Source organism: Barbus barbus, assembly GCF_936440315.1.
Source record: "Barbus barbus genome assembly, chromosome: 37".
In the NCBI taxonomy this organism is placed as follows: Eukaryota; Metazoa; Chordata; class Actinopteri; order Cypriniformes; family Cyprinidae; genus Barbus; species Barbus barbus.
In genome coordinates, this window is record NC_136715.1 from 917501 (window position 1) to 944202 (window position 26702).

A 26702-nucleotide genomic window follows, 5' to 3' on the forward strand; every position below is an offset into this window, starting at 1 on the left:
TGTTCAGTTTATTTGCGCTGATGAGAGTCTTTACATTAGAAGAGAGCAGACCCTGATGAAGATGAAGGTGAGGGACTTCAGAGAGGAAATGACATCAGTGAGGGCCAGAAACACGGCCGTAAACACGTCTCCAGACGTCCCTCAAGACTCTGTCATGTTTTACTAATGTCAGGCCAAAAATACGCCCGCCGAGAGCTGCTTCAAACTAGGTCATCTGCTACCTTTCTGTCTTTCTCTCGCTCGCTCAGGGTCCGGGAAAATCATACAATAAAATGTGGCAATGCTATTCACGGCACACCTAAAAAAAGGCTTCAATTCAGGAATATTCCTTATGCATGTTAAATTAGGTCATTAATGCCACACTCATCAGACATAAAACCAACTCTGTTTTTCAAAATGTATTTATTAGTCATATACAAAATAAAGTAAGCTGTATATCATCAAACATACAGTATATACATCAATAAATTAAAGACACCCCAGACAGTTCATTTCATCGTTATATACCAATACGTTATATTACTTATCTACAAATTGCAAAAGTACAATAACTTAGTTGATAAATACTTACAATTAAATGGACTTTCACGGTATCTATATTTCCCATACAAAGAACTATGATATCTTAATTTAATACACCCCATACAGAAAAACAACAGAACAAATCATTTATTCTTTTAGACAAAAAAAAATCCACAGCAATTTATAGCTTGACATTTCTGACGAGCTTTTTGAGTCATAAAGGGGGGGGGGGGGTAATATTATTTCACCTATAGAGAACACAAATAGGGCTCTTTCCTTGTTTTATCGATCAGAGTCGAGGAAAACCCCCGAAAGCCATCCGTTTAGCAGCTAATGACTGAAACAGGTCTCTGCAGAAATCAACTCTCTGAAGATCCCAGACTCGTTTTTCTTCAACCTGAACTGAAACTCGTCTTAATGCGCGTCCCACGAGAGAGAAACACATCGGCCGAGACAAGAACGAATAAAAGTCAAGGTAATGTGGGAGTCTGAGAGTTTGTGGGAGAAGTAGGACAAAGCCGGTGATCCAAAGGTAGTTCAGGCTTTGCCCGGATTCATTCAGAACTATCAGCAGAGATTCAGACACGTGTGTATGTGTGCCTTTTGGCAAGATTGCACTGCAAAAAATGCTCTTCTTCTGCATTTGTGTCTTGTTTTCCAGGGCAAATTAATCTAAACATCCTTAAATCAGCATGCGTTTACTTGAGATGCAAAATGAATTCAGATATTAAGTCTGAAAAATAATACAAATGGAGTGAGTTTGATTAAAACAATTAAAGTGAGAGAAATAAACATTCTATGGAAAAACAAGATGATTTTTCCGACTCCATTGGTGGATTTGTCTTCTGGTTCTTAACTATGAAATCAATTACAATTTTAAATCTTATTTTCAAAAAATGTAAAGTAGCAATCAGGTGAGTTTATGCTTAAAATAAGGTTTTAAGGTTTAAGGTTAGGTTTTCTGAAAAATGCTTTCAAAAGTGATTTTATGCTCTAAACAAGAAAAGAAATTGACAATGGAGACAGAAAAATCAACTTAATTATATTAAAAACAAGATGATTTTTCTGACCCCAATGGCTCATTTTTGTCTCGTTTTATCTCACAAACTCACTTAAGATTTGGAGCCCTGTTTTCTGAAAAATGCATCAAAATTAAGTGAGTTTATGCTTATTTCTTCTTGTTTTAAGCATAAACTCCATAAACTAGCCCCCGGTTTCACAGAAAAGGCTTAATCTAGTCCCAGACTCAAATGCATGCTTGAGCTATCTCAACTGAAAATATCTTGCCCTGACATATCTTAAAATATGTCAGTATCATTGTTCTGTGTCAAGATGCACACCTGTAATGTTTTCTTCTAAGGCATTTTTGTAAAAGTTGCTTAAATATCTTAATTTAACTGAGGCCTAGTCCTGGCTTAAACTAAGCCCCATTTGTGAAACCAGGCTCTAATCTTATTTTCTAAAAAAAAATGTATAAAAATTAAGTGATTTTATGCTTAAAACAAGAAAAAATATCTGCCAATAGGGAATGAAAAATGAACTTTTTCTTTTGAATTAAGTAGATTTTTGTAATTGTTCTTGTTTTAATTATAAACTTGCTTAAAATTAAGCATTATTTTCTGAAAGACATCAAAATCAAGTCATTTTTCTTTCATAGTAAATGTGTTTAGATTTAAGTGAATATTTCTAATTCTAAGAGAATGATTTTGTGCCGTGTGTCGGCCTCGTTTCTAACTAAACGCTCGGTTTCAGAGTAAATCTAGCGTTCGTCATCAATCGCTGTGATTGATTATTCATGGACGACAACTTCAAGGACAGAAAACGACATTCCTACCGAGAGGTCGTGACCCCTCCCTACCGCCAGCTGATTTGCATATAGTTCACTTTTAACACCAAGTCACCACGACGACCATAACGACAACAAATGTTAACGAGCTGCTCCTCGTGGAAGAAACTGATCAGGAGCATCATTATTGGGCAGTAGAGCTACCGGACACACCCACACCTCAACGACAATCACATCATCATCATCATCTTTGCGAGGAACCTAGAATTTTTTTGTCTTCAAAACCGTTCGATACATCGCTTATAGAAACGCCACAAAACCGCCACAGCCGATAGGAGAAACGCTACCATTGGTTACGAAAGCAATGCCGAAGACTTGGTTACGAAACGATTTCACAGATTAGCCAGTCAGAGGAAGATATTTCTGTTGATTTACATCGAGAAATAAAAATAAAATCCTGTCGCACAAATATACCTACAACGAATCCTTCTTAAAATGCCAGATCAGTGCGGCCCAGACCAGACCAGACCACATTTGAGATCATTCAAATCTGTTCAGATTGTCACAAGATTAGACTAAAGATAAAGAACCTTGTGCTGCAATAAATCATTTTTCAGAGCATTAATGCTGCGTTCACATCATATCGCAAATATTACTGCAAATACACATTTAAAACATCATTTAGATGCTAGTCATGCGCTTACGATGAATTTTCATTTGTAAGAGCATACAGAGCTAAAATCAGTGTACTGATGGAGTATTTCATGGTCATCAACAACTAAGGTTATAAAAGAGCAGAAACTTTCCAGAATTTTTGGAAGCTTTCTGGGATTTTTTTGGAAAATTTACGGGAAATTTTCCACCCTTTTGCAACCACAACAACAACTAGGCAACACATAGATTCATTATAAATTAAAAAATATAAATCCTGCACACTACAAGTTTGCATAATCAATTGGTCAGTTGACCTTTCTCAGGCTTACAAAACATGCAAAAGTGTGAGCGCATCATTCAAATCAGCTGTTAGTAATATATACTGTATATATATATATATATATATTTTTTTTTTTGTGAATGTGAATTTTTGCAAATATGTGTCCCTGGAGCACAAAAGCAGTCATCAGTAACACAGGTATATTTGTAGCAATAGCCAACAATACATTGTATGGATCAAAATTATACATTTCTCTTTTATGACAAAAATCATTAGGATATTAAGATCATGTTCCATCAAGATATTTTGTACATTTCCTACAGTAAATATATCAAAACTTCATTTTTGATTAGTAATATGCATTGCTAAGAACTTCATTTGAACAACTTTAAAGGAGATTTTCTCAATATTTAATTAATTAAATTGATTTCTTTGATTAGTTTATTAATTAATTTAATCCCTCCCCCCAATCAGAGGCATGGTGATTTATTACTAATAGGGATGCACCGATACCACTTTTTCCAGTACTCGCCCGATACCGATACTTTTATTTTTGGTACTTGCCGATACCGAGTACCGATACTGATATTTTCATTGCATTTGTACATTTTTTAAATATTGGGTACAGAAACCAAAAGAGGATGTATAATGTTAATTGGCTAACTTCATTTATCAAATAAATACAGTCAAACCAAAATTTATTCAAACACCTTTAAAATTTCTCACATTATCACGATTTATTCGCTATAGTTTAGAAAATGGTAATAAAATATGACAAGAACTCAGAGTAAAACTGTGTCTGAACAAATTCAGCTTGATAATGTCAGATCACTTTGATAGAAAGATACATAATGGATTACAATCAACCAAAAATGATTCAGACAGCTGTTCGTATGACAATATTTACACAACTATCAATACTCTGTCGGGCCACCCTTAGCCTTACAGCCTGTAGTCTCCTGGCCATGCTGTAAACCAGCTTCATGCAAACCTCAACTGAAAGTTTTTTTCCAAGACTTGGTCTGAATAATTTTTTGTCCCAAATTTGTATCAGTTTTACTGGTAGTCCACTGTATGAAGAATTTTTGGTTATAATATGTCACGATTTACTTTATTTTGATTTGACTGTATAATATCTTAGGTTATTTTCACACTTAATTATGCCCATTAAAATGTATTTTACAAGTTTGTTACTTTCACTGTTCATTTTTTTGCTGTATGGTACATCATCTTTAATTTACTAGCATTAGAGCGGCTCCATTGCAGCGGCTCAGTACTGTAATCACACGTTTTGCTGTAATAATGCAGGGAAACACTCGTTATAAATCTCCTAACTGTGATATTTTCAGAAATAAAAGTTGCTTTTTTTCATCTGAAACGTGCTGCAATTTATATTCCAAAGCCACTCATATAATGCATAATCACTCATGAAGCAAGCAAAACACGCGCAACGTGCGCACGCATTTGTACTGGCCATCAGCTCGCGCACATCAGCTATACAGGCGTCAATACTGAATGTTTTACATTCATTTCATTGCATGCATATACTTCGTAGACATCCGTAATCCCTAATAACTCCATTCTGCTGTCTGTATTTCTTTGTCTGAATATGGCACTTATCACATGCTGTGTGGTATCGGCGTTTGGTATCGGGGCATTTTAACGAGTACGAGTACAGGAGCTCAGTATCGGGCCCGATACCGGGGCATCCCTAATTACTAACAGCTGATTGCATTCAATTTAAATGATGTGCTCACACTTTCATATGGTGTGTAAGCCTGAGGAAGATCAGTTGACTGAAACATTGCTCATTAAAATGTCTCTGACCATTTTGCATTTTAGCTTTTTGAGTCATTTTAGCATTATGTGTATTGCAATTGTAACAATGTCAGAGGATGGACAGAATCTATGAATTATAACAATTACAGTAATTCTAAAGAGACGTGAACGCAGCATTACAACAGCTCTGGGTTTGACTTCTTTTCTGGGGTTTACTTCTTTTAATGGACAAACAATTTGGCCAAAAAAAGAAAGAAAACGCAGATAGCGTCCTAAAACATTTTGGACAGCTCTTTCTAAGTTTTAAAGGTGGAGAAAGTAATATTTTGAGCAGCGTCGCAGCATGAAGAGCAGCAGGAGCACATCGCAGTGCAGACAGAGTCACTTCCCTGGCATTTAAAGAAAACAACCCCAAAAAGAAGAAAACAACAACAACAAATATAATATACCATAGAAACGTTTTACACCAAAATATATAAAAATCACACGTCACATGAAAGGACTCAAACGCAAGCAACGTGGCCGCGTCCCATACATCCCTGCGTTTGCGTCCCATCCACTTAAACATGGCGGGCGCAAACGCTCAGAGGGGATTCTGGGTAAGCGGCGGTCGTCGTGAGCGTTTGTCTGAAATCAGAAGATAAGAGCATCACATCCACATCGTAAACAACACCGCCACCCCACCAGTACAAATCACACCACACGCGCTAGTCCACAGTTTGACGCGCCTAGTCACTAGAAAAAGCTATTGACTTCAATAGTTAAGCCACTTTTGGTACAATTGCAAAAAAGAGAGCTATCAAACAACTTTATAGTTCTTTTTTAAACGTTTTATAAATAATGCAAGATACTCTGTCATTTTTTATATATATAAAATTCAAGACTCCACCATATAGACAAAGATTCTTAGAATACGTTACGCAAATGTCACAGCAACAGAGTTATGGTAAAGCTTGTGAGATTCACCAGTTTATGTCACCCAACAGTCTGTCCTTCAAAAACAGAAACTTGGATTTTTTTTCTTCTTGTTTTTAGTCCAAAAACTGGCACAGAACACACACACACACAAAAAATCTGGATTTACAGACAACGAGAGACATGATAACCTTCAGCGTGAAGGTCACACAGCATGAAATAAACAATACATCACATAACATAAACATGTTATTGCCTTGCCAATAAAAACGATCTCCTGTCCTGAAACGGACGACCGGAGCGCATAAACTGGTGGCAGATATTCTGATAGCTACCATATGAACAACATCAGCTGATTTGACTCCGCCTCCTCTCCTCCTGCCCGTCAGCGATTGGTCAGTGCATAAATGAGGCTCAGGTAAAGGGAGCTTCTCATTGGCTGATACTCTCCTACTGCGGATGGCAGAAGAGATTGGAAGTCCGAACGGTTTAAAGTGTTTTGTGCCTGCAGTCCGTAAAACCAAAGGACGGAAAAATGGCGAAACAGCACATCCGAAGAGAAAATCAACACAAACGCTGTATAAAAAGTACAATATTACAATGACAAAGAAAACACTTGGACCTCATGTCAAACGCACGATACAAAGTCGTCGATGTTTGTACAAAATTACAAATCTCACAGCAATACATCCAATACAACACACATCCACCAGGAAAATTTGGCTGCATGGTTTTAGATTCGAGTTTAGCAATTTGGAGATCATTTTGGAAGCCCAAGTGAAGATGTGCTTTCCTTCTTTTGTAACCCAGAAAAGCCCAGATTAGAGAGTACCGAAGGGCTGTGAAACGGAGCATCCCGCACCTAAACCCTCATGCACTGACCAACCCGTCCAATCTGTGCACTACTAAGACCTCGCAACGGTTTTTGATTTAACTATCGTGATAACACTGGTGGCTCCCACCTTCCCGGGAACGAGGGGGCCGATGACGGAGGCCAGGGGTCCTCGGGGGGAGATGGGGACGGCCGCATTACAAACCGGGGCCACGGGCCCTCGGGCCACAGTTCTGGCGAAGCTCTGCAGAGCCTCGTATTTGGAGCGCAGTGCATCCAGCTCCACTTTCATGCTGGCGTTCTCCGAAGCCAGCTTCTCCACTTCCTGCTGAAGATCCGCCTTCTGCCTCTCAAGCTCCTCCTTCTGCGTGACGCGCTTGACGCGGCAGCTGGCGGCGTAGCCCCGGTTCTTCAGCGTCCGCCGGCGCTGCTTCAGCTGAAGGATCTCTTCTTTGGTCAGGCCGCGCAGGTGCTGGTTAAGCTCGCGGACCGTCATGGACACCAGCTCATCGTCCGTCAGGCTCGTCCCGTTCTCGCCGGGCTCCCTCTTCACCTGAGAGTCCAGGAGAGCGCTAGTTAACATTCAACTTATTTAGAAGAACACAAAAAGATATTATGAAGAATTTTGGGAACCAAATGGTTTTGATTGCCAACATTTTTCAAAAATATCTTTGTAATAACATTTTAAATATTTTAAAGAATGTAGGTAATCAAACAGTTTTGGTTCCCATTGGCTTCCATTATATAGACATAAAATACAATGGAAGTCAATGGGAACCAAAACTGTTGGGTTACCAACATTCTTCAAAATATCTTCTTTTGTGTTCTTCTATTTGTCTTCTAAATATTTTGTTGGGAACCAAACCGTTTTCTTCCATTATATGGACAAAAAACGTCAATAGGAACCAAAACTAAAACATTCTTCAAAATATCTCCTTTTGTGTTCTTTTAAATGTCTTCTAAATACATCTTTTGTATTCTTTTCTAAATATTTTGAAGAATGTTGGGAACCAACTTTCATTATATGGACAAAATAATACAATGGAAGTCAGTGGGGACCATCAACTGTTTATTTCCCAACATTCTTCAAACTATCATCACAGGTTTGGGAAGATAAAACGGTGACTAAATGATGATCTTTAATAACATTATAGTAGTCCACCCAAAAATGAAATTGTCATTCTGCCATTATTTACTCACCCTCATGTCATCAAGCAGTTTTGGTTCCCACTGGTTTCCATAGTATTTTTTGTCCATATAATAGAAATCAATGGGAGCCGAAACTGTTCGTTACCAACATTCTTCTAAATGTCTTCCAAATATTTTGAAAGAATGCTGGTAACCAAACCATTTCCGTTCCCATTGACTACATTATATGGACTTCCATGGATGTGAATGGGAACCAACGTTCTTCAAAATATCTTTTGTGTTCATACAGTTTTGGAACGACGGTGAGTAGATGATGATCATCATTAATAACATGCATGTAATCCACCCAAAAATTGTGTCATTATTTACTAACCCTCATGTCATCATAGGTTCCCATTAAATTCCATTGTATTTTCTGTCAACATATTGAAATTCAATGGGAACCGAAACTGTCTGATTACTAGCATTCTTCAAAATATCAAAATATCATTTCATTTCTGGGAGGACTATCCCTTTAAAGACAGACTGCGCTCACCTTCAAGGCCTTGTTTCCTTTGTTAGTGGTCGTCATGCCACGAGGAACCGCTGCCAAGCCACACAGATCTACAAAACAAACACGTATTAGACTGTGGGACACCGGGAATCTAGAACATGTGACGTCCGGTCACGGCGAAACTCGTTTAATCTTGGAGCAGAGCTTCATATGAGCTCAAGGATGAGAAACAGCAAGTGAAAGCAAAGAGTTTTGATATCTCCTGACACGTGTAAAAGGAACCAGCCACTTTACTCTGAGAAAAAAACTGGACTAGTGAAAGTGATAACTTTGTACCCACGACTTCCTGTTTCAGACTTCCTCTGTGGTCGTGGCGGTTGGGAGCTTAATGCTCTACAACACCTTCTCTGCATCTGAGCCTCGCTGCAGGCTGATAGGCTGCTGAAGAGCCAATAAGAGGAAGGAGAAGCTCTGAGAAGGAAGTGTGGCTTGGGCCGCGGTCCAGGGGATTACCAGCCCGATGAAGGGCGAGAAGACAGAGATCCGTCGCTCGGAGAGGAAAACTGCATCCCGAGGAATCGAACCGCAATGAGCGACAATCACATACTGATCAAATACTGACATCGACTCATACAAACGCCATTAGAGTTTAGCAAACGTCTCATAAAAACTGAGTTATTTACAGTTTAGGGCTTATAGCTTTAAAAAAAAAAATCTTATTTTACAATTGACAATGATATTCAATATATATATCTCAGTATATACTGTATATATAAATGACTTTGCAGCCAGTTAGATTCTGAATTTTAAAATGTAAATTAACAATCTAGTTTTAAAAAAACTACGTTTTCCATGTTTTTAATATTTAATCATTTTCATTTGTATGCACCTGTCACGGTGCACACATGAGGAGGACACAGGAACACGCAGACGAGGACGTAAACTCAAATAATAGTCTTTAATGAAGATATCAGGACAAGACATGGCAGCACAAGGCAAGGCTTGCAGACAGGAAACACCAGGGGTAACGAGTAGACCAGACGAAATCTAACTGAACAGACAGGACTATAAATACACAGGTAAATCATAGATAACGAGACGGACACGGGTGGATAAGAATTAACTAATGATTACATATAACAAGGACAGGAAACAAACCAAATATGGAAACAAGAGGCAGGAACACGACAGAGGACTGACAGCACCAATGATAATAAGTCATTTACCTATGTATATTTTTTCACTAAAACACCCTAGCAACTGCCAAGAAACCCTAGCAACTGCACAGTAAGCTCCTAGCAACCATCTAGAAGTAAAATTAAATACATTTAATTAAAATGGAATCAAAAACCATTTAAATTGGGAAAAATAAAACAAATTTTATAGGACCTAAAGATTGAATAAATTGTGAAAGGTTTATAAATTCAATTGAGTTGGTGTTATTTTTTTAATGACTAAAACTAAAAACTACTTCAAACTGAACAAGCTTTTAAAATTTCAATCTTAAATTCTTAAAACTTACAGATTCTTAAACTATTTTAAACTTTCAGACTAGGTTTTCCCAAACTAACCGACCAAACTTCACTATCTAGTTAATATTTGATGTATTGTCCAGCACTAATAAGATCTGCAGCAATATTCACTCATGTGTAATCATCAGTGTTTTCATATGTCATTCATAATCAGAAAACTCATCAGCAAAACATGACGGAGAATGAAAGAGGAGGACGGTGACAGAAGAGAAACCCTGATGAGATCACACACACACACACACACACACACACACACACTCGCGGTTCTATAATGGCTCTCATTGAGGCGTTTGGTGCTGTGGGGCGTGATGAAGGGTCATCATTGTCCCTCAGGGGCATCATGGGATACGGTGAGCGTGATTCTGCACATTCCTGAACTCAGTGAGAATCAGCGGTTCATCTGATCCTGAATCAGACGTGAAGTTCACAGCGTGCAAAAATAAAACTGCATCAGAAACCCAATGCATTCTGTGCAAATGCAAGACATAGTTAAAAATCACCTAGTCAGTGGTTTATCTGAACAACAAATCCATGGAAGCCCTGTATAATTAGACTTCATTATTCAAGTAATTAGGCTAAAAATAAATAAACTCTAAGTGACTAGTTAACCATCCTGACCCGTCCCTGCTGTGTGTGTGTGTGTGTGTGTGTGTGTGTGTGTGTGTGTGTGTGGGTTTAAGACACAGTTCCTGGAAGTTGATTTAGAGAAAATCCTCCTGAGACAGACAGATTTAGACATTTAATCAATCTTTAATAAAACTTGAAATCAGTTTTATTTTCACCTGAAATTCTATTTTTTTTCTGGATTCCATTTTAATTATATTTTAGTAATTAAAAAGAAAAAACATAAAATCAGCTGAATTCATTAAATTTTAATCATTTATTTAAAGTTTGGGCCATGAGAAATCAGTTTTGTTTTTACCTATTTTTAATTTTTTTAAGTAAATTTTGTCTGGATTCTGCTTTAATTAAATGTTAGTCATAAAAAACCTAATAAATTGATCTCATGAAACTTTAACAAAATATTAAATCTTTGGCATCTATAAAATCAACATTTCACCCCAAATTAATTTTTTTTTCCGATTTAAATTTTTTCCCTTTTCATTTTAATTAAATTTCAATAATAAAAATATTAAAGTCAACTGAATTCATGACAGATTATTTAAAGTCCTGTCAGTGATGAGACAGAAAAACAAGTTCAGTGAATGTAGAGAGATAGTGGCTCCTCTGACCCCGTCATGAATCCTGACGCTATGAATAGAATCACATCAAAGGAAGTCACAACATCAGCAGGGGAAGCTACACGAGTCTACAGACACACACAGATTAGACTGAAGGACACACACACACACACACACACACACACACAGTCTCATCAGAGTGAATGTGAGGGGGCGGGGTTTGTGTTTCCCCTCCCCTATCCACCCCCTCTATCACTGTGTCCACCAATCAGGTGTGCTCATCGAGGATGCCCTGCTGTGATTGGACGCATCATTGTATTTCACATTGTCACTGAAGATTTAATTCAGAAATGAAAAAAGTTTTAGAAAATAGGCGAGTTGCAGAATTTAATGTTGTGCTGCCTTCTTCCAAATTCAGTTTTTCCCTATTTATATTTTTCTGGATTCCATTTTAATTAAGTTCATTATTATTAGTAGTATTAGTATTATTATTAATAATTTAAATTGTATTATTATTATTAGTACTTTTTACTATACATTATTTTATTATTGCAATGGTAATATATTTCTGTCATAATTTCCTCAAGTCAAACTACACTTTTAATTTAGTGGTTTGTAGTGATTGGCTTTGAGTTTCTGTGTGTACCTGATGATTGTGTTTAATGTTATACTTCAAGTTCATGACTCGACAGCATCATGTGTGTGTGTGTGTGTGTGTGTGTGTGTGTGTGTGAGGCTGATGAAGGGCGTCTGCTGACCGGTATCACAAGCTGAAGTTCCTCAGAGGACACGCAGGTTAATATAATGACACACAGTCTGTTTAATATTCATCTGAGACGAGAGGACACCCGCTGCTGGACGCACAAAACACATTACCTCTGATAAAGGACTTACGCCGTCCTCTGACTGTGTGTGTGTGTGAGGATGAGGAGGGTGCTGTTGCCGTGGTAATGGGGGATTCTTCCTCACTGACCCAGAGACAGAGAGAAAGTTCCAGGAACAAATCAGATTCAGCTCCATCACTCACTCACACACACACACACACACACACACACACGTCAGTCACTACAGAAATCAATCACACACACGCAACAGGAGTCTAATTTCTATTCCAACTTAATTATAAATGTCACAAAGCAATACCTATCAGATTTAATCTGAGTGATTCTGCTTTAAAAAGGTTAAATAAATAAATAATATAAATATTAAACAAACAAATAAATAAATAAATGGTTATGCATTGAGGCCACATGCAAAGTATAATAGCCTAAATTCATTCTGATTCAAAAAGGATAAACAAATAAATAAATGTAAGTGATCAGTTACGGCCACAAAGTTTAATAGGCAAAATACATTTTTTAAAAAGATATCAAAAAAAAAATTCAAAGAGCCATAGTTGAAAACCCTGCATAGCTTTATATTATTTAAGCCTTCTGTATGCTATCATGTTTGCCATGCCAGTATCACCAATATCATCACAACATTCAGGATATTTATTATTATTATTAATAATAATATTAATCATCTGCAGTCACTTAGTTTGACAAACTTCCGTCCGAAACAACCAGAAACGCAAAACTCTGAGCGAGAGACAGAAGAGATGAAGAGAGAGAGAGAGAGCTGGGGGTTGTTGGGAAGCTCTCGGTCAAAACTGCCTCCTCAACACATTTGTGAAGCTTAGCGGAGGGCGGCGGGATTGGGGTCGAACGAAGGAGAGGAAAAGAACTGAACTCAGCAGCCGATGCCAGAAAACCTGCAATTAGACAAAGTTCTGCTGCAGGACCTTCGGCAGCTCACAGACGGCATGCGCTGAAGTATTATGAGGATTTCAATGCTCTTTTCTAGACATTAAGATTCTTAAACACATCATTAAAAATAATTTTTGGCTGGAATATCCCTTTATTTACTCACTGTCATGTATTTTCAAACCTGTATGACTTTCTGTGGAATTTAAAACAAGATATTCTGAATAATGTTGGTAACCAAAGAGTTTAGTTTCCCATGGACTTCCATTATTTGGATAAAAAAGGTCAATGGGAACCAAAACTGTCTGGATACCCACATACTTCAAAATATCCTCTGTTGTGTTCAATTTTGGGTGGAATATCTCTTTAAATATGACTATTCTTTGCTTTTATAAAAACAAAAACTGGGAAAATCTTATTTAAATTAGATTGATTATTCTACATCATTTTAATTAGATTTAATATCTAACAAAATACTTATTTGATTACAATAACTGTCTACCTGAAATAGAAAGCAGCTTTACAGTCAATGGGAAAATAGTTATATTTTATAATAGTTTACATAATAACTATAATATCATCAAAATTAGATCTAGAAATATTTCTTATATAAAATAAATGATAAATTAAATATCAAATATCATGAATAACTAATACATCAAAAATATCTAAAAAAAAAATTATATAAAATCAAAATAAAGCACATAATAAATATTAAATTACATTAATTTAATATATACGTATATAATATACATAATACACTTGCATATTATTGCTAATTGTGATTGCTTCTATTGTCCTCATTTGTAAGTGGCTTTGGATAAAAGCATCTGCTAAATCAGAATCAGAATGAGCTTTATTAGCAGGTATGTTTACACATACGAGGAATTTGTTTTCGTGACAGAAGCTTTCACAGTGCAACAGAGAGACAGTGACAGAACAAAAAACAGATAATAAAAGGACAAAAATAGAACAAGTAATAGGGAATAAAAATATACAAATTGACAGTTGTATGTACAGGTGTAAAACAATACACAGTTTTGTATGTATATTATGTGCAAATTCGAAATGTAAACTAAGTATGTGTGTTAGATAAGTAAGTGTATAATAGTGTTGTGTGTTCCACGTTTATTTATTGAGTGTTCATGAGATGGATTGCCTGAGGGAAGAAACTGTTCCTGTGTCTGGTCGTTCTGGTGCTCAGAGCTCTGTAGCGTCGACCAGATGGTAACAGTTCAAAGAGGTTGTGTGCTGGATGTGAGGGGTCCAGAGTGATTTTACCAGCCCTTTTGCTCACTCTGGATAAGTACAGTTCTTGGAGAGTGGGGAGGGTTGTACCAATGATTCGCTCAGCAGTCCGGACTACCCTCCGTAGTCTTCTGAGGTCAGATTTGGTAGCTGAGCTGAACCAGACAGTTATTGAGGTGCAGAGGATGGATTCGATGATGGCGGAGTAGAACTGTTTCAGTAAGTCCTGTGGCAGGTTGAACTTCCTCAGCTGGCGAAGAAAGTACAACCTCTGCTGGGCCTTCCTGACAATGGAGTCAATGTGAATATCCCACTTCAGGTCCTGAGAGATGGTGGTGCCCAGGAATCTGAATGACTCCACTGCAGTCACAGTGCTGTTCATGATGGTGAGTGGGGGGAGAGCAGGGGGGGTTCTCCTGAAGTCCACGATCATCTCCACAGTTTTGAGTGTGTTAAGCTCCAGGTTGTTAAGACTGCACCAGACAGCCAGGTCCTTAACCTCCTGTCTGTAAGCAGACTCGTCACCGTCCTGGATGAGGCCGATCAATGTGGTGTCGTCTGAACACTTCAGGAGCTTGACAGAGGGGTCTTTAGAGGTGCAGTCGTTGGTGTAGAGGGAGAAGAGCAGTGGGGAGAGAACGCAGCCCTGAGGAGCTCCAGTGCTGATGGTACAAGTGCTGGATGTGAATTTACCAAGCTTTAATAACTGCTGTCTGTCTGTCAGGAAGCTGTTGATCCACTGGCAGACGGAGGTGGGGACGGAGAGCTGAGTTAGTTTGGGCAGGAGGAGGTCTGGAATGATAGTGTTAAAGACCGAGCTGAAGTCCACAAACAGGATCCTCACATAAGTCCCTGGTCTGTCTAGATGTTGCAGAACATAATGCAGTCCCATGTTGACTGCATCATCCACAGACCTGTTTGCTCTGTAGGCAAACTGAAGAGGATCCAGCAGGGGTCCAGTAATGTCCTTCAGGTGGGCCAGCACCAGTTTTTCAAAAGACTTCATGACCACAGATGTTAGAGCCACAGGTCTGTAGTCATTAAGTTCTGTTATCTTGGGTTTCTTTGGGACGGGGATGATGGTGGAGCGTTTGAAGCATGAGGGGACTTCACACAGCTCCAGTGATCTGTTGAAGATCTGTGTGAAGATGGGGGCTGCTGATCAGCACAGGATTTCAGACAGACTGGTGACACACCGTCTGGACCTGGTGCTTTCTTCCTCTTCTGCTTCCGGAAGACCTGGTGCACCTCGTCTTCGCTGATCTGAATTGCAGGTCTGGGGGAGAGGGGGGTTGCTGGAGGTGTGAATGGTTGTGTGAAGAGGTGTTCAGGGCAGGTGTGGGGTGTTTTTTTCAAACCTGCAGTAGAACTCGTTCAGATCATCTGCCAGTTGTTGATTCTCCACAGTGTTGGGGGATGGTGTCTTGTAGTTGGTGATGTCTTTCAGACCTTTCCACACTGATGCCGAGTCGCTGGAAGTGAACTGAATCCTTAGCTTGTGAGAATAATTCCTCTTTGCCACTCTGATCTCCTTTTCCAGTGTGTATTGGCCTGTTTGTACAAGACTCTGTCCCCATTCCTGTAAGCATCTTCTTTGGCCTGACGGAGCTGACTGAGTTTTGCAGTGAACCATGGTTTGTCGTTGTTATAAGTCAAATGAGTCCTGGTAGGAATGCACATATCCTCACAGAAACTGATATAAGATGTTACTGTCTCTGTGACCTCGTCCAAATGCCTAAATGCCTAAATGTAAATAATATATATAATTACTTGTAGTTAAATAAATATATTATCAAAATCATACCTACAAATATTTTTCTTGTATAAAATAAAAAAGCAAATAATAACGAATTAAATAAAATAAACATTGATTACCATGAAAACCGTGCAGGTCAGTGTGTGTGCATATATACAGTTAGTATTAATATACGTAAAGATGGGCCTTTCAGTGCCAAGAAAGTGGGTCTCTGTCACTCTGACCTACTTCTGCATGAAGGTTGATATGAATGTTAGGTCTGCGGCTGACACGAGGGTGTGGTCACATGACTGACGCGAGTCTGAGACTGGAGGAGCACAGGTGAGTGATGCTGTGAAGACGATTTTATGTGCGGCCGTTCCTAGAAGTTAAGTCCAATTTTAGGAGTCTTAATCCTGTGTAAACACTCTTATGCGTGTTTCACGGAAGGCATCTCGAGGAATTACTACACACACACACACACACACACACACACACTCGCGCAGACACTCGCACACACACACACACACACCTAAAAAGATTGATCTAAATTGAAGCAGCAGCAAAAGAAAACATAACTACATAACTAAACATCTAATTTAATACACTGTTAAAAAAAAAAAAAAAAATCATTATAAATAAAGATTGAAGTACGTTTTACAAGAATATACTATTTCAGTCTTTCTACTTAGAAATCGCTTGTAAATTTGACAAATTATTACAGAGTAAAAATAGTTTTAAAGAAATGGCAAGTAACACGTTAAATTAAACGTGACATTTTTAAGTAAATTGTATGTTTTTGGGGATTTTTTGGCAGGTGTATTTTGATACGCTAAAAATGGGATATTGAAGTTTCTGAGCTGTTTTTATTAATTTATTCATTCATTCCCTTGAAATATTGATATTCTGAATTAATGTTGTTGTATTTTTGGATATAGTTTTGTTTGTAATTTGTATTTTGTGAAAACGTCAATAAGTAGTTAAATAATAAAAAAATTATTATAATTAGAATTATCATTAAAGGTAAGTGGTTAAGGTCATATGCAAAGTTTAACATGAAAAAAAATCAGAAAATTCTCCACAGAACCCTGTGATTTTACTACTGTACACCTGTGTTTCAAACATTAAAACGAAAGCAGGGACATGAAAGGTCAATGAATCAAAGTCGACTCGCTGTCAGCAAACAAACCCAAAACACTGCAGAAGAAGAAAAAACACGGCAAGAGAAACGTGTCGAGTTTCATTTCATCTGCTGGAGACACAAATATCAGAGGCTCGAGTCTCGACCGAGAAACACAAAGACAGAGAAACTCTACGAGAAGCAAAGTAAACGCATCAGCGTGAGAGCGGCAGGAAAACTCAAAGGTGCAATTAGACGAGTGAAAGACGAGAGGGTGATGGTGCGCCGCTGGAGGAGAGAAAGCGTCTCAGGTAGTGCGAGAGAAATCTCCTCACCGCAGCAGAAAAACTGCTCCGTCAGGAAGGCCTGTTTTTTATAGTAAGGGCTTTTTCCAGCAGAGAGACTTGTGGGTTAATTTGGTTCTGGGAGGCACACACAGATAAGTTAATAATCTTATTTCCCCTCCTGCTCTGTCGCAGGTCAGCACAAACACAGACACATAAATAACACACAGAGGAGAGAAACAATCCGATCAGAGATGCAATCCCAACAACTTCTACACGAGCAGCAAAACCTCAGAACAGACTGACACTCACAGGAGCAAAGACCATTACTGGATTGCTTGTACTTTAACACGACACAAGCTACTACGGCTATTTTCATGATGAGAAATAGATTCAAATAGAGCAATATATGAAGAGAAAATCTATTTACTTCCATACGAAAAAAATACAACTAAATATGGCCTCCTTTTCTATTAAAAATCTACTAAATTATATCAGAAATTATCTTACCTTGGAGTTGCAAAAAAATTATTATTATTCTGTTTGGGAATATTTTACTGTGGGATTCTGTAGTTTCTAAGATTTATTTATTCATTCATTAATTTATTTCCTTGAAATATTGTTATTGTTATATATTAGTTGTTGAATATATTCAATTATTATATATTGTTTTATTATTAATCAATATTTTTAAGTCAAACATATTAGTATAAGAGTAACAAAGAAGGATGTTCAAGCTGAGAACCCTTGAAATATTGCTATTCCAATATATTGTATGTTACTTGTATATTAATGTGTATATTGTGTTTTGTGAAAACTCAAATTGTCACAGTTTTGTTGTGTCTGTGTCTTCTGTGACCTGTTTTTTTTTCCTCTTGTGTCTTGATTTGATTTGTTTCATCTGCCTTTAATCAATTATGTCAGTTTTGATATATTTACGGTAGGAAATTTACTAAATATCTTCATGGAACATGATCTTAATATCCTAATGATTTTTGTCATAAAAGAGAAATGTATAATTTTGATCCATGCAATGTATTGTTGTCTATTGCTACAAATATACCTGTGTTACTCATGACTGCTTTTGTGCTGCAGGGACACACACACACACACACACATATATAAATGTGTGTAGCAAAACGACGAAGGGTCTGGATGTTTTTCACATTTGGGACACTTGACTCGTCTCACGCAGCTTCATCCACCTGCGGTGACGGCCGTCTCATCCTCACTAACGAGCTCGTTTCCCTCCTCTTCCGTCCTTCTGGAGTGTTTGTGTAAAGACACATTAGTGTGAGATGATGAACGCTTCATCCTAACGCCATTAGCTTTCAAACAAACGCTCAGAGTAAACGCAGAAGCACTAAACGTCACACCTGCCCGAATAGGTGAATCTCATAAGAAGCCATCTTTCTCGTCTCCTGTCAGGATTTCACTGCTTCGGAGGTTCGTTTGGGGCGTGTGGAGATTGCAAGAGCGAGCAACACTTCAACACTGCGGGTAAAAACTGCAGCAAAGCGCAGCCGGGATGATGCAACTGGAAGACATCGTCCTGTGTGTAACTCCAGGCAAAGCAAGAACGCCATCAACCACTGGAAAAAGTGCGAGAGACATTATGAATATCCATACTTCACTGCGGCAGACGCGCTTCCAAGAAAACTTTCCAATGAATGCCAAGCTTTGATGATTATCTTTCCAAACTTTATTTGCAAAATCTGTAATTGCAGGGAAATCAAACATCCACAAAGCATCTGAGAGACCAAATGCTGATATGAAATGAATGTAATTGCAGCGTTTGTGATTCTTCAAATCATGTGTGTTATTAAACATTTGCATTTAATTCATCTTCACAACCAAACCTTCTCATGATGAACTGTAATAAATCTAGACTGCATTGTTTGGGATTGAGGCTGAATAAATGCACTTCTGTGCCACAATACAAAGCCTTTTGTTGTCGTTTTAATAGAAATACATTAATATAATTTGGAATTATTATTATGAATGTCTCTATTTATGCTTTTGAGTTTTGCTGTTTTTTCATAATGTAAAGATTGTGTTTATATTTCTGATAATATAATGAATCAGGAAACTAGATGAGGTCAAATAAAGCAGGTCACATTCTCTTGATTTGTGCTTATCGCTCAAAGTACAATAATTCTGATGTAATTTCTCAAATGATGTCAATCATGATCAGTACTTTTGAGCAAAATAACTGCGATGATCAGTTTTACCATTATGCAGCATGAGTCAAATTAAATAAAACAGCTGACAGACGCACATTAAAGCAGGACCCGTGTCACATCCACAGACTTTGACTGGTAAACAACCAAACAGCAACGCTCTGGCAACCGTTCAGCATAGCTCATATATGTTCGTGTAATCGTATAATAGGTTTGTTTGTGCTTGTGCTCTCGTTCTCTGGCGTTCGGACTGCAGTGTTTTGCGTGTAATTCCCGCAGCGTCTGTCTTTAAAACTATGCCACTGTTCTGAGGCGCTGCGTTACTATACTTGAGCTGTATCTTACAGCGTATTTCATCATTGCTCAAAGAGGCCATGAAAAAAAGAGACTTCATTGATCTACACACACACACACACACACACACTTTCCTCTTTTACATTAACTGAGAAAACTGTTTTCTGTGTGGAGCTCGTAGATTCACACACACTGACCTCAAATAACCTTCATCTCTGTCTGTCTGATCGCCGCTATTACACACACTCATAAAGATGACCACACACACACACACACACACACACACACACAGAGCTCAACGTCTTTCCTGGAGTTTCATCAACCCTCCACCCAGATCTGCCCACACACACACACACACACACCTCAAGGCTAATGTGTGTGAATTCTTACTGCAAACACAAACACAAACTGTTGCTGCTCTGCATGCGTGTTGTGTGTGTTTGTGAGAAGTGCGTCTGGCATAGCAAGAGCTCACCGATTCCCCCACAGAAGGTAATAAATCTCAGGCTCATCTCCTGCACTGAATACTGAACAATGTTCATTTGTCCTCATAAGCTTGAGCGAGAGATATTTATTAAACAGAGGAACGGTGAGAGAGAGAGAGAGAGACTTTCTGAAGGACACTTGTCCTCAGCACAGACACAAACACTCATCACTCACACTGACAACTTCCTGTTCAAATATCCAGGTCTAATAAATGAAGGATGTTTGGACAAAATAGGACAAATTCAGAACAGATGTAACTGACTTCCTGTTGAGACGCACGAATGCAGTGAATCTCACAATACCAAACAAAAGATAAAATTCTCACAATATCTCTCAAGAACACTTGCAGATTTAAATTTAGACAAAAATAAAATAATAGTTATATTATATATATTTTTTCCATAAATTTTTCGATAATATATATATATAAATTATAATAATTTAGAAAGAAATATGTATATTAACTTTACATATTTTTTGACTAAATAAATGTAAAAAATAAAAATTACTATATTTATATTTTTTTCTGATTTTAACTACATTTGGTTCTTTTTTACTGTAATCTTACACCATGTATGAAAAATGTAAAAAATGTAAAAGCTTATTTATTAACTGTATTAAGTGCATTTCTCCACCTAATTTCCTTTACTGTAATTAATAAAATAAAATAAAAAAACGTGATGCTCTTCAGACTAAAACATAAGTCTTAACAGGATGGATAGATCTTTTGTTCAGAGAAACTGATGTGATCAAACAGGGCTGATATGAACATTGTCCTCGAACACACAGAACTCTAAAACACACACACACACACACCGCTCTGAATAAGAGGAAGAGTATTCTGTTCTGGGAACAAAGAAAAAAGGAGAAAAACTACCTGTTAGTAAAAAAAGAGGAAGAACAGAAACTGCAATCTGTTGCAAAACACTTACTGTAAATGCAAACGATCGCAATTTCTTTTGGTGATGCAAGTCTCGCATTTTAAAAAGTTGCAAGTGCAGCATTCAGCCCGCTCTCGTTCATCACACCATTTACAACGACTCTTTACAGCTTTACTTAAGAGTAACCTGAGGCTCACGCATCTCCGCTCACTCACGCCTGACATCAGCATCATCGGGGCATTACGCCGTCTTCGACTCGCTCTCAGAGCACAGAGATCACCAGTAACTGGCACAAACACCATCTGTCAAGCGAGAGAGAGGCTGTTTTCTGGTCGTCTCAGCGCTTTCACTGAATGCCTTAAAGACAAAAAACTGTCCCTCGCACCACAACTTCAATCCCGCACTCGTTCGCTCTCGACCATCAGCAGATTTCACTCAGAAGCTGGTTAAGAGCAGGCCTGATCAGATTACACCTCTCCAGCACTGCGCTTCAGACTCCAATTGCACAAATATCACAATTAGCTGGAATTGTTATTGGGAGATTTCCGGTTAATGATGTAAACAGCCTCTTAAATGATCTAAATGGATTTACATGGTTATACAGATCTTACTAGGAAAAAGCACTGTGGTACTGCTTGTGTGTATTCTTTGAAACACCTATATTAATCATTTTGTATATGAATATGATAAACAAACAGCAGCAGTTTTGGACACCATAGAGGTGTTTCTACATCGGAATATTAATGTTTGTTTGTAATTTAACGCTGCACCAGCTACTACAGCTATTTTAATAAAAGCATAGCAAAATGTGATATATATACAAAAATTCATTTTTCATTAAAAAAGTTACAATGTAGCAAAATATGACAAGACAAACACTAAAAAAATGTATCTTTCATGAAAAATCAGGTTAAAATGTAGCAAAATATGGCATAAAAAATAAATAAATGTATGTTCCATTCAAATCGAATTATGAAATAGCATATGCAAAAAACAACCAAAAACAGTTTATCTTCCATGAATAATCAGATTCAAACATAGCAAGATATGATATAAAAAGTTGACCTTCCTTGAAAAGGTGGCAAAATATGTTTGTTTGTTTTTTAATTATAATTTCAATGACAAAACAGGTTAAATTATAGAAAAATATGATATGATTAAAAATAAAAAATTATGATCTTCCATGAAATATCAGGTTAAAATGTAACAATTTGATATTAAAAAATCATCTTCAATGAAAAATCAAGTTCAAATGTAGCAAAATTTGATAAAAACAAAAACAAATAAGTAATAATGTAAAAGCAAGTTTTTACTAAATGTTTTGATATGAATGAAGAGTATATCTGAGAGGCTGAGCATCACCTCACTTCAGCACCGAAGCGGATTTAAGCAGAACAAACAGCAGCTGTGTGGATTCTTACAGGATTCAGAATCAAAGCAAAGCTGCTGAAACTACACTTCAAGCGCGTTATAGATGATATATATCTGTGTAAGCTGACAGCATCAGAGCAATGATAAAGACATCCCCGTTACCGGTGCCCGAGCTCTCTCTCCGTGCCTCGAAAGCTGCCTGGTTTCGCGCGCTCAGAGGTGCCGTGTTGCCATGACGCCCCGGTTCCCGGGCTCACGTCAAGCGAATATCAGCGATTGATGAATCAGCAGGTCCCTCGTTAACGCCGCTGATGCGATCATTTCGCGATTCGGAGCGCGCGCGGGAACAAATATCACCGTCAGTTACCGATAAAGCGATAAACGCCGAATGCGGAATAAAACTGTTTCTCCTCACACACAACAATCTGACGTGTCGAAACAAACACAGTATTATCTGAAGAACCACGGTATATAACATGGTAAATATATACAAATATCGCAGCACCGTATCTTAGTACTTGTTGTGCTTTCTACAGTAGAACCGGTTTATTGTCTCAAACTGTAGTGTGTTCCTATCAAGCACCGGAGGAACGAGACCGGAGCCCAGAATGATGCTGGCAGGTAAACACCACACAATACCATGCTATCTGTCAAAAGTACTACGGTTTTACCGCCTGATACCATTACTGTACCACGGTAGAGTTTTATTAAGGGTGTAAAACAGACAGAGAAACGCACCTCGATCCGGTTCCAGCGCAGACGGTTCCGATGAACCAGCAGAGATTCGGTTCCTCACAGACCCGCCGCTTGTGCTGCTGTGTAACCTCTGACTGACTACAGACACACACACACTCACTCACACTCTCTCACACACACACTCTCACACACACACTCTCTCATACACTCTCGCTCACACACTCTCGCTCACACACTCTCTCACACACTCTCTCACACACACACACACACACTCTCTCACACACACACACACACACACACACACACACACACACACACACACACACACACACACTCGCTCACACACACACACACTCTCTCTCTCTCACACACACACTCTCACACACACACTCTCTCATACACTCTCGCTCACACACTCTCGCTCACACACTCTCTCACACACTCTCTCACACACACACACACACACTCTCTCACACACTCACACACACACACACACACACACACACACTCTCTCTCTCTCTCTCTCTCACACACACACTCTCTCTCTCTCTCTCTCACACACACACTCTCTCTCTCTCACACACACACACACACACACACTCTCTCTCTCTCTCTCTCTCTCTCTCTCTCTCACACACACACACACACTGTCTCTCACACTCACACTCACCCTCTCTCTCTCTCGCTCTCTCACACACACACACACACACCCTCTCTCTCTAAATATAACGCGAGCCGAATCCCGCTGATTTCGAAAGCGCCGATGAGAGCCGATCAGAACCGGCGAGTGATCCCGGACCGGGGTGTGTGAGTGTATCGATGTGCCTTTGTCTGCTCGCTGTCATCATGGCTCTGTGTGTGTGTGTGTGAGTGTGTGTGTGTGTGTGTGTGTGTGTGTGTGTGTGTGTGTGTGGCGGGGTTTTAAGCGGAATGACCCGATCGTGATGATTCAGCAGCGGTTTATAACGCGCGTCCCGGTTTAACGCGCACCTCGGCGTCACGTCGTCTCGCCAGACAGACGCGCGCACAACCCTGATACTTATAGTAAACAATACAATACAGATATAAATAAATGAATGTAATATTAACACAACTGCGTTATTATAATGGAGAATAACATACTCGTAAGTATAAATAATTAAACAGTAAAGCCGACATGCAATAAATAACCAGAACTGATGCATAATGTTGTGATGCTGAGAAAATAAGCGAAAAGTAAATCGCTGATATATTTCAAATGATTGTTTTTAAATAGCTTACATACATTTTTTGACAAATACATTTTTGAAATAACCAGAGTGAATAAAATGTATAATAATATACCTAATAAATTATTTTATTTTAACGCTGTTACTCTGAATGTTATTCTATATTCAATGCCTCATGTGTTGAATGTATTTGTAAATGGTTCGTGTTCTGCACTAAAAAAAGAAACTAACACACACACACACACATATATACACACTCACGCGCGCGTGCACACTCAGCAAAACAGATCTGAGCGCAACTTCAGCGCGTTTGGAAACTCACCGAACGCGTCAGGAATCGTCCAGAGCAGCGGGTGACGGTGCCCGGTGGAACCGAGGAGAATCCGACGGGAGTTTATCGCTGTTGTCGGCGAATTTGTGACCGTGTTGATCCTCTTTCTCTCGCGCTGAAGCCAGGCGTCATATGATTTGCTTTGGTCACGTGGTTTCATTCATGGAGGGTCTACGCAACGCCAGCGCGACTCTTAAAGGAACACGCGCATCTGAGCGCGCACACATGTAGCCTGCATTTTAATAACATTAAGAACAACACATTTACAAGCGCTACTGAAAATGTTACTTAAATGTACGTGAGTATATTTGTTTCTAAGGTAAAGCACAGCTGAGGAAACCTGGAGCCTGTTGCTATGGTTACAAGAGCCCACCTCCTTTTAAGAAAACTATGCTGCTTTGCACTTATGGATATTTTTAAATAAATGCAATAAATACAAAATTGTATTTAGTGCCTAATTCTATTGAAATAAATTTAAGAGAATTTGAGATCATCGCTACAAGCGGAAAAAAATCATGCACTGGTCAGTTTTGAGATTTTGGTCTGATTGGCTTTGCGTAACGTGTTGTTTCAGACTAGTGGAAAGAAAACATCCAAAATACATTATTTTGTTACACTTTATTTATTTGCATCTATAGATTTCAATGTCAATACATATCTCTAAAGGTTTTTTCTCCACTTCAGCAGCACTTACATACACCAGACTTTACAGTTTTATTCCTCTCTATATTCTGAAGGTTTTTACTGAGGGGTTTGTTCAAAATCCATTCACAAAAGTTTCTGTCTGTTGACAGTTGTTTCTGATTTCTGGGGTGCTAAAAAGAGAAATCCAAAATCCCCTCAGTAAAAACCTTCAGAAAACAGAGAGGAATAAAACTGTAAAGTTTGGTGTATGTAAGTGCTGCTGAAGTGGAGAAAAAACCTTTAGAGAACTATATTGTAATTGAAATCTATAGATGCAAATAAATAAAGTGTAACAAAATAATGTATTTTGGATGTTTTCTTTCCACTAGTCTGAAACAACACGTTATGAAAGGCCAAATCAGCACAAAATCTCAAATTTGACCAGTGCATGAAATGTTTTTGCCTGTAGTGTCTTGCCAAAATACACATTTAAGTGTTTATTTTATTGTACTTTGTTTGCATAGATTTCAATTTCAATCCATATAAATTTTCTCCTCCATTTCAGCAGCACTTATACACCACAATATAGGTTTATTCCCGTCTATATTCTGAATATTTTTACTGAGGGGTTTGTTCATATTTCATTCACACTGATTTATACATTTTACTCCTAAAAACATGGTGGAAATTTGTTCGTTTTCTGTCTTTTGACAGTATTTCCTCATTTATGGAGTGATAAAAAGAAAAATCCCCTCAGGAAAAACCTCTAATATGGCAACAAAATCATACAAGAACCCGACTGGAAGTGAATACAAATTAGTGCATATTTCATGAGATAATGCATCATTTGCATATATTTAAACAACCTTTCAGAATACTTGTAATACAAAACAAGTTTGTAATCAACTAAGGAATTATAGTGATATTTATTAGTTGAAAACATACCCTATTCACCTGGAGTGTCTTGCCTTAAACACGAGAGCATGGAACATTTCATCAGAACAGCACTACAGTGCTTTAAAACAAACTGAAATATGTATATTTTCTGAAAGAGAAACAGATGTAAGGCTAAAGCGGTCCAGGATGGAGATCTCAGGTGAAGCTGCGTTGAGCTCCATCAGAAGTGCATCAGTTGTTCACACTGGAGGAAGCTGATGTGATGATTCACTGCGGTTTAGACGAACCGTCAGAACCACAGCCCATCTTCCTCTTTCTCTCTGCAGCCGCCAGCTGTCCGGCAATGATAAAATATATCAGCTCAAACACACACTTCTCTGTTCACACTGCTTCCCAGCAGCTCTGTTCAGAGAATCTCAGTGCTGCCGAAGCTCCGACACAAATAAAGAGCTGAAATGCATCTGCTGCACGTAAGGTGG

At 38.3% G+C, this 26702-nt stretch overlaps 1 protein-coding gene across 1 annotated transcript; it reads right to left on the reverse strand.

Moving 5' to 3' along the window:
* Positions 1 to 5845: 5845 nt before the first annotated feature.
* On the reverse strand, positions 5846 to 24862 carry LOC306856715 (transcription factor MafK-like; the record flags this gene model as incomplete). The annotated part of the gene is made up of 3 exons (XM_079396129.1): positions 5846 to 7321; positions 8453 to 8520; positions 24694 to 24862. 3 exons carry the CDS (start codon positions 24860 to 24862, stop codon positions 6842 to 6844), a joined length of 717 nt encoding a protein of 238 aa, XP_079252255.1. The 3' UTR covers positions 5846 to 6841.
* Positions 24863 to 26702: the final 1840 nt, after the last annotated feature.